We start from the raw sequence: 9806 nt of genomic DNA, 5'->3' as shown, positions 1-9806 counted from the left end.
ATATTTTAAACCTGTTCTTAAAACTCAGATATTTAATACAGTCAGTCAGTCATTCTCCAACCCGTTATATCCTAACACAGTGTCATGGGTGTCTGCTGGAGCACAAGGCAGGAAGAAATCGCGGGCAGGGTCCCAGCCCACCGCAGGACACACACGCCAAGAACAATTTAGAATCGCCAATGCACCTAACCTGCATCTCTTTGGACTGCGGGAGGAAACCCACGCAGACACAGGGAGAACATGCAAACTCCACGCAGGGAGGACCCGGGAACCGATGCTACCACTGCGCCACCATGCTGCCCATATTTAAAACATCCATCCATTCATTATCCAACCCACTATGTCCTAACTACAGGGTCACAGGGGTCTGGTGGAGCCAATCCCAGCCAACAAGGCAGGAAACAAACCTTGGGCAGGGCGCCAGCCCACCGCGGGGCACACCCACACACCAAGCACAATTTAGAATCACCAATACACCTAACCTGCAAGTCTTTGGACTGTGGGAGGAAACCCACGCAGACATGGGGAGAACATGCAAACTCCACGCAGGGAGGACCACGCAGGGAGGACCCGGGAGTGAACCTGGGTCTTCTAACTGCGAGGCAGCTGCACTACCACTGCGCCACCGTGCTGCCTGTATTTAAAACATTTGTTTTTTAAATCTTTGCATTGTATATTTTTAGCTTTTTTGCAATCACTTTCACATTGAGTAGCACTGTCAGGCAATAGCATCAGCCACTCCTCGAGTGTGCAGGCTTCAAATCCTAGCTCAGGTACTGTCTGAGCAGAGTTTGCATGTTCTCCTTGTGGCTAAGCAGGGTTTTTCGGCTAGTCCAGTTTCCGCTATTATAATAAAAATGTGTATGTTAGGTTAAGTAGTGTTCCACTTGGGGTTCACTGTTGCCTTGTGTTAGATGTTTCTGGGTTAGACATCATCCCTGTGACCCTGAATAGGATTAATTCAGTATGTCATTGATTGGATGGATAATTTAACGTGGTTGGCATAGTTTAGCCAACTGCATTACCATACTATTGTCAAACATCCATCCATTTTCCAAACCTGCTTTTTACCAAATAGGGTTGCAGGGACAGGGGAAGCTGGAGCCTATCCCAACAAGTATGGGGCATGAGGCAGGATCAATCTCTGGACAGGGTGCCAATCCATCAAATGGTGAACACACATACACACACTAGGACGTGAAATGCAGCGTCTTTGTTGTGAGTGTTTAACCTAATTCAGTGGTCCATCGTTGGACCAACTCATGCAAATACACATATGGTCTTAACAGCATCATAGCCCAATGGGCAAAGTAGTGCACTGGGTCCCCTGTTCTGATAGCAAAACAGAGACATAAATGGGCATCGGAAACATTGTGGGCCCCTGGTCAGTGCCCATACGTTAAGACGGCCCTGTACGGAACTAATTTAGAGACATTGATTAACTTACTCTGCAGGTCTTGGGGCATATGGAAGGGTAAATAAACAAGGCATGGGAAGAACGTGCAACCTTTATACTGGTAATTGCAGAGTCCAGAAGTGGCACATCCACAGAGCATAGCTACTGTACTGCCCCAGTATTTCAACCCACAGAATGATTCATTATGATTATTAATTTTACCCATTTTAGGTAAAAACCATACAAAAACGGTACAAAAAATTGTACTAAAAAAAAAACAGGTAGTTATCTACTGGTGATCAGACTTAAAAGGTTTTAGCAGCCAGTATGGTACTAGAATTATTCGTGAATCCATCCGTTTAGAGAAATAAAATCCCGCACCCCAGCCCGACTGCCACTCCATTGCTTGGCACATAGGTGCCCACACTTTCTGTGCCGATTAAGGTCTTTGGAACGAAGAAGTAAAGGCCCACATGAGCAGCGATTTTGCACACTTTTTTTTATTAAGTACATGCATAAATCGGAAGCCTTACGGCGGGTAACACCGCTGCTCTCCTACGTAAATACCCTCCAGCAAAACAAGTCGCTTGTTCTTGTGCTCGAGGGGTCCGGTTCGGAGAGGGCGCAGTGCGACTGTGAACATGTTACAGTGCGATGTATAATGTCTTAAAAAGTAAGGAAAAAATCAATAAAAAAATGAAAACAAAATAAACAATATGAACCGCACTGTATGTTCTGATAGTGATTCTCCTATTAGTTTTAGCTAAGCCCTGTTATAAAAGTTACTAGATGCCAGCACTGTCAAGGTCAGCTTTTCCAAATGGGATGGACTTTTAGTTTACTTACGTTACCTGGTCGCTGTCCAACAAGGACTTCTTACAGCCCAGGTTCAAAGTCCGCCGGGGGACACACGGGACAGCCTTCTCCCTTACGGACTTTAACCTGAAGCGTCTCATCTTCCAAGTGGGCGGTTCAACTTCGGGAGCGTTCTCGTCGCTCGGACTCGCCCAAAGAGTTACGAGGAGCCCGCGGCGGAAACGCTTCTTACAGGAAGAGCGCCGAAGAAGGCGCAAGATGTCACATGCGATGTCTGGCGCCTCGCAGGCCGAACGACACTGAGCTGCGGTCCACGCAGGCACTCGTCTCGACGGGACATCAGCGAGAGGACATGCGCAAAGTATCGGAGGGCTGAGAGTGCCGGGACTTAAGCACGAAGATGACCACTTGCGGAGTTCATATGGTGCTGATGGTAATCGGTTATTTGTCCTACCTGCTCATGGGGGCCGCTATCTTTCAAGCTTTGGAGGAGCAGTCCGAGAGAAAAGTGAAGAGGGAGATGGTAGATCAGAAAAGAATGTTTTTAGAAAACCACTCCTGTCTGTCAGAGGAAGCAATGAGAAATTTTTTACAGGTAAGCCCCTTCTTTTTGTAAAAAAAAAAACTCAACAACAACATGTTGGTTGCATGGTTGCTAAGTTATTTTTATTGGTAACCAACCAAAACAGATCTGCCTACTTCATAGTGCCTTGCACTTAATAATCTTATAGTGCAGCTCTCCTATCTATCTATCTATCTATCTATCTATCTATCTATCTATCTATCTATCTATCTATTGACAGTGCAATAAAATTGGTTAAGAGCAGTAAATCAAAAATACTAGTGAGGGAACCACAAAACAAACCAGTTTTGCACATTGCATTATACTGAAGTTTATTTCTTAACAAATTTGATGAAGTCTATCATTTACTAAAGTTTGTTCTGATGAATCTCATTGATAAAACTGATGCATTTTCTTCTGTCAGAGTTTGTGATCTGTTTTTTTTTTTTTTTACCTATAGTAAGTCTCTATTTAGAAGTTTGTGAATAGGTGTATAATGGAATGGACATTTGATTAGGTATTTAATGACAATTTCAGCCTTTTTTACTGCCTCTAATTCTGCAATTCCTGATCACTGCAGTGCTTTGGTTCCAACCATCAAATCCGTGGCATCAACTCCCAGCTCTTTTTTTACTACTCAGTAATCCTGCAGTTTCTTCACAAATATTAGTTTTTTTTAGTGAGCACCATCAAAAGGTGATGTAATTATAACATTATCACCCCTATTTATTATGATTTGATTATAATACAATTACATTTTAGTAGTAGTAATAGAATCAGTATTGTCACATGTACAGTACAGAGTATGGTGCAATTCTTACTTGTATGTCCAACCAACATGAAACCCGACCTCACTGGCACTGGCACCATGATAAACAAGTACTGACACACTGTTTTCTCATTTTAACTTATTTCCGATAAGGCCCATGCAGGATTATTTACTTATTCATTCAGCGAGGCAGTGAGATCAACATTGTGGCTTATTGTGCAGCTTCTTAGCAGTTAATAAGGTGGCCAGACATCCCAGCTTCACCAGTACAGTCCTCATTTCAGGCAATGTGTTCTGATGTCCTGAGAAATAACTGAAATATAAGAATGTGTCCCAGTTTTAACAGGCTTCCCTTCTAAAGAATTTTCATTGTGCTGCACTCAGCCGACATAAACAACAAACCACGAGTCACACAGAAGAAAAGCAACACCAACTACGCTTCGTATACAGTAGCTGTCAGTCCAAAACTGGGTAGTGATCTGATGTTGAAGCATACAGGTTTATTTGTGAAAATGTTGCTTCCCCTGCTCTGATGAGACATAGCAGACATTAAAGAAATATTGGCATGAGTTAACACACATACATATGTGCTACACACTTGTCCCAGTTTGGGACTTTGAAAATCAGTTCACCCTAGCAGTTGACCGACCCCACGCTACTGTACTGTTTGGAGGCCTCTGTCTACCTCTGATGTTGTTAGCCTACAACTGATTTTAGTCTTAAATGTCTTCAAGTATTCAAATATGGACGTTAGGTGGCTGAAAGAAAGAATAGGAGTCAATGTTTGCATATGGAAAAATAAACCAGTACATTCCTAGAAAATGCTGTCATTTTTATTTATTCAGCAGAAATCTTTGTCCAATGTAACTTTAAGGCAGTGGTTCTCAACCTGTGGGGTGGGCCCGCCTAGGGGGGCGCGAAGATGTGAAAAAAAAAAAAACAAGAATCAAAAATATGAAAAAAAATCTGTTGAAACCAAAACAAATTAACTTAAACTACTTTCTGATACTAAAACAATAAATATAGAGTTAGATAAATGTCGATAAAAGTTAAGTAGGTATAATAGAATATGCATCTACATTTCAAAAAAATGTTAGGGGGGGCGCGAAAAAAACTGTTATGAAAACTCGGCTCGCAAATACTTAAAGGTTGAGAAACACTGCTTTAAGGTGCAAATTGTTGTTAATATAATTTGAGGGGCCTGAAGAGTAGTGTTAACAAGCAGCAAAGAATAATGTTCAATGTTGAGCTCAAAAGGCGTATTCCTTAGAAAACAAACATAAATCCTCCATTATTCAGCCTTCCTGTAAGCACAGTTTAGTTAGATGTTCAAAGGCGATTATGGTTAGGGCCGAGTTAGGGTCACACAATAAACTGGGCTCCCATACTGTAAACATTTTGGGATAATGGAATAAAAAAAAGTGCTGTAGCAGTTCCTTCTGCACTGCTGGTGATGACCATGCAGACGCAGATCTGCTATGAATCAGCGAAACTCCCTGCCTTGTTGTTATTTGCCAAAATTAGTTGGCTGATAACTGTTTGTCGTGCTTTTATTTATAGCATAATCTCATTTTTCAGAGGCAGTCACATTAGGACTAACATAAAGCAGTGACATTTTTTTTTTTTTGCAACTCATGTTATGCTCACTCAGTCTCTCACATTCTGTTATTTTTATGCTATCATGATGAATATATATTTTTTTAATTTCAAAAATTATTTTATGTAAAGGAGTGGCACGGTAGCGCAGTGGTAACGCTGCTGCCTCACAGTTAGGAGACCTGGGTTTGCTTCCTGGGTCCTCCCTGCGTGGAGTTTGCATGTTCTCCCCATGTCTGTGTGGGTTTCCTCCCACAGTTCAAAGAGATGCAGGTTAGGTGCATTGGTGATCCTAAATTGTCCCAAGTGTATGTGCGTGTATGTGTCCTGCGGTAGGCTGGTGCCCTGTCCAGGGTTTGTTTCCTGCCTTGCACCCAGTGCTGGCTGGGATTGGCTCCAGCAGACCCCTGTGACCCTGTAGTTAGGATATAGCAGGTTGGATAATGGATGAATGGATGAATGTTATGAAAAAGGTCATGTTTCATTTTGAGCTACTACTAAGACTCGCCATACATATATCTAGATAGCTTATTAATGAGGAGATGTTAATTTACCTGGTAGGGAGCCATATTGAAATTTCAGAATACTTGTTTGATATTAAAAATAATCATAATTCAGACCAATTAGTGGAATCGAAATCATGGAACACAACAAGCACAGTTATTTTAGATGACAGAATTATATTTTGAAGGAAATCTGCAGTGCCATTTTCTGCTGCCCGTGGACACTGAACTGCATTCTGCCTTTAGTGATGAGAGTCACAACAGGAATATGCTGGGCTGAACAGACTGGACCACCGTGTTTGTTCTTAGTAGCTTCTTCCAATTCCTCCAAGATGCTTATGGGGCAGCTGATTGATATAAACCCTCTTCTGCATTCTGCATTGTCACTTATTGTGCTGTCTTATACACTTCTTAGAAGGCAAATTGTAACTACATGCCCAAAACACTTCAGTTGGCTACTTTTCATCTAGAAAGTCTTCTTCCTACTCCAATGTCCTTCGGTCTTGCTGACCTCCAGTTTATCCAGTAGCCCTCTTCAAGACTCATCATTTTGACTGCTTGTACATGTGATCTCTTTGGGTTGAGATCCATCATCACCTCCAACCACATGTTTTTGACTTTCCTTCTTACTGTACATCATCTCCTCCTCCTCCATCTTGGTGCTCAGTATCACTCAGTCATCCTTTGCCTTTTGCTCCTCACATCTAAACCACTGTTTTATCTCTTTCACCTTTCATCACAACACCAAGCCAAGTCTTTCTCTTAGCTAGTTATTAATTTTCCTCTTACTCTGCCACACTTTACACACTCACCTCATTCCCATTACTGTTCTTTCCAGATTGCCTTCATGTTTTGTCATGATTGGCCCAGTCTCATTCCTATTCAGCATATTACTACTAACACAGATTTCGTAAGTGTTAATGCCACAGAGACCCCTTTATAGGTCACAAAAGGGGATGGTTCACAGAACTTTCTTCCTAGTAAGATTCCAAAGTCTAAACATATGGGCAATTATAAATTAATACATATCAATGATAACTTCCAGCATTAGAAAAAAAGGTTAACAGCCTCATTCAGCTACCACTTGACATCCATGATGAATTCTTTATAGTAATCATTTTAAAGATATGCCTTGTTTAATCCTCTAAAGTCACATAGTCAGTTGTTCAAATGTTACATTTGAGTACAATTAATGTATTTGGCTGACACCTTTATCCAAGGCCATTTACAATATAATTGATTACATTTCTGTTGGCTTTCCAGTTGGAGGACAGACAGGTCACATGACTTGCTCAGGGTCACACAGTGTCAATAACAGGATTTGAAGCCACAACCTCAGGGTGTGCAATCCAAAGCCATGACCACTTCACCACACGGCCTGCAAGTGCATGCTTACCAAAACACAAACTGGAAGCTTATAGAGGCATTTGCAGACAAGTAAGGACAGTGCCGTGCAGTCATTTTGATTTTCAATTTTAGAAAAGATCAGCAGCAGAACTATATACACAACCTGCATGTTAATGGCAGTATAGACAGTAAGATAGTCTTTTCAGACCTCTTAGATGGTCATCGTCTAGCTGTGAAAAGATGGGTGCGGTATAATTTGCTATTAAAGAGGAAAGCATTAATTACTATATTTTAGTAAATCAGCTTCATTTGTAATGGTGAATTTGAGGACTAGTCCTTAGAGGTGTATTCCCTGCTGCTGTCTCAGCTTACCTTGAAGTGAATGCCCGTGACTGCTGTTATGAGTTCTTAAGTAGACCTGATTCAGGGAAGGGTTGTCATGCTAGATATAGATAATAACATTCCCTGCTTCAAAACATTGGGTTGCCAGCTGTGCGTGTGTCTGTCATCATGTTCATATTCTGTATTTCAATATGGTTATCAAATGGACCTCAAGGAAGAATGAGAATAACACGAGAAACAGACAGGCTTGCTATTCAAGAGCAAATTCTTAAAAAAACAGCAGCAAAATCTTCAAAACAGATTGAAGAAACAGTGAATGTTTAATCCATTACTGGTAATCAAAGCATTGACAGAGTAGAATGATAATCAGTTACGGTGGGGATAGAGGAAAAGATGAGGGTCAATTGCAGCTAAGAAAGCTGCCACTGAATTCAAGGCTTACTTGTGACTAAGTAGTTTGAAAGGGGAAGAAGAGGAGTCTGTTTTTTGTGTATTTTACTAAAAACGTGTAGATCATTTTAGTGATAAAGTGTTTCAGTGATCATATTTTTTAGCTTAAGATAACACTTTAAAAACAATGGTTCACAAAAGACAAAATCTGAATCTTTACCAGAACAGTGTACTTTAGACAACAGAGCATGAAGGTGTCATATGGTCAGCTCCCCATAGCTACAGGTTTTTGTTCCAACCAGTTTCATGACCATTGAGTCGTCATCACATCATATTGAACCCATGGTTTAAGTCTACATTCACGCTGCTACATTTCTGTCCTTGTTTTGTGCATACCACAGAGACTTTTGAAAACGCTTTTCATTGCTATATATTTCTGAAAACTTCCCCTTACCATTGTGGCGTGGATGGGTGAAAACAGATAAATTTGAAAATTCACACTCTTATTGTGCTCTGTTTGGTTAATAACGTGACTCCCAGACTCTATTCTCAGACACTTTGCTCACTTTATGCTTGTGTATTACTCTCAATGACAATTCCACCTCAACATCAGCATTTGTGTATTCACTTCACCATTGCTGTTCACTGTGTGTAAACATAAGCTGAAAATAAATGTCAACATGGAGGACACTTCCTCCTTCTGTTTACATCAGTGCATGCATGCCTAGTGTAATTGAACAGCTACGTCAAATGCATTTTAGTGTGGGCAGAGATATTTTTGTTAACAACTAAGGGGCTTTGCCCCCTGCTCGCTTCGCTCACCAACCCTTGTGCTTGCGCTACACTGAAAAAAGTATAACCTCCATTCAACTTAAAATAATTAAGGTAATGATTCACACTTAGTATTTTCAATCTGAACCAATACAATTCTTTTTATCTCATTGAACCCACAATTTTTATGTTGAGGCAAATCATTTAGAGTGATTGGGTGTAATTCACTTATTTTATACTGAAGTAAATCTATTTTTTAAGTTGAGGGGCAAATCATTTAGAGTGATTGGGTGTAATTCACGTATTTTATACTGAAAAAAATCTATTTTTTAAGTTGTTTCAATTTTAAATGGTTTATTGGTCGTAACCCGTTTATATGCTATTAGAAATATTATGAACATAACACATTCCAATGCTGTACTTTTTACATTTATTTAAAAATCTAGTGCAAATACACAAACATTTTGCAGTGTAAATCTTAAATATACAACAAAAAATTATTAAATGTTTCTACAGCTTTCTTGAAAGTATGTTTTATTACGAGTTCTTAAAATGAACAGTTGAGAAAAAGGGTTACTTACCAGAAATCCTCCGGTATAAAAGTCTGCTGCTGAAAATGACCAGACCTGTATAGCCACATCCACTCCATTTGGGAAAGTGTTCTTCTTTTTTGGCAGTTGGAAATCTAGCATGCTGGAAAGTTTGACGGGAAGAATATACAAATGGCCCCTCCCACACAGCACACGAACAACCTAAAATATTAGGTTAACTGAAATAGGATTTTTATGTTTATTTCCTCCACCATAACTTACTTTGGTACAAATACTTTTTTTAATTTTGAGATATGAAGCCAAAAATTTCAAGCTACAACACTAAATGACTAATCTTAAGTTGCTTGAAAGAGAAAATTTATGTTGAATGAACAATATCAATGTTATACTTTTTTCAGAGTATGCACTAGCCTCTTAGGGGTTCTGCTGCTCACATATGGGGATGCGGATGTACAATTTTACATTACATCAAGTAATTAACCATATTAAAAATAGTAAAACGTAATAATTTGAAAGTAAATTATGTTTCATGTTGTGTTAGAGTTATTTGTTGCGTAATACGATTTTGTTCTGTTTGGCTTTGAAATTAACACGAAAAAAATTTTTAAATTTCCGCTTTTACTGTAAAACTTAAGTAAAAACAATTTTTTAAATTAACTTTTCATCAATATCGCATTGAATTGTGATTCTGTGTTTGGACTTTCATCGTGACAAAGCAACGTATAACTACCCGTGACTGAATTTCATTTCTTTCTCTCTATTA

General features: G+C 39.8%; 1 protein-coding gene across 1 annotated transcript in view; it reads left to right on the top strand.

Moving 5' to 3' along the window:
• Window positions 1–2392: 2392 nt before the first annotated feature.
• The window catches only part of LOC120518747 (potassium channel subfamily K member 16-like), a 55747-nt gene continuing 48333 nt past the window's right edge, over window positions 2393–9806 (top strand). The window contains exon 1 of the mRNA XM_039741692.1: window positions 2393–2807. Coding sequence (XP_039597626.1) covers window positions 2613–2807 — 195 coding nt within the window. The 5' untranslated portion in view covers window positions 2393–2612. The remainder of the gene's footprint in view (window positions 2808–9806) is intronic.

This window comes from Polypterus senegalus, chromosome 18 (assembly GCF_016835505.1).
Source record: "Polypterus senegalus isolate Bchr_013 chromosome 18, ASM1683550v1, whole genome shotgun sequence".
Lineage (NCBI taxonomy): Eukaryota > Metazoa > Chordata > Cladistia > Polypteriformes > Polypteridae > Polypterus > Polypterus senegalus.
The sequence above is the reverse complement of the archived record's forward strand: the minus strand, read 5'-3'. Positions and strand labels throughout refer to the sequence as shown.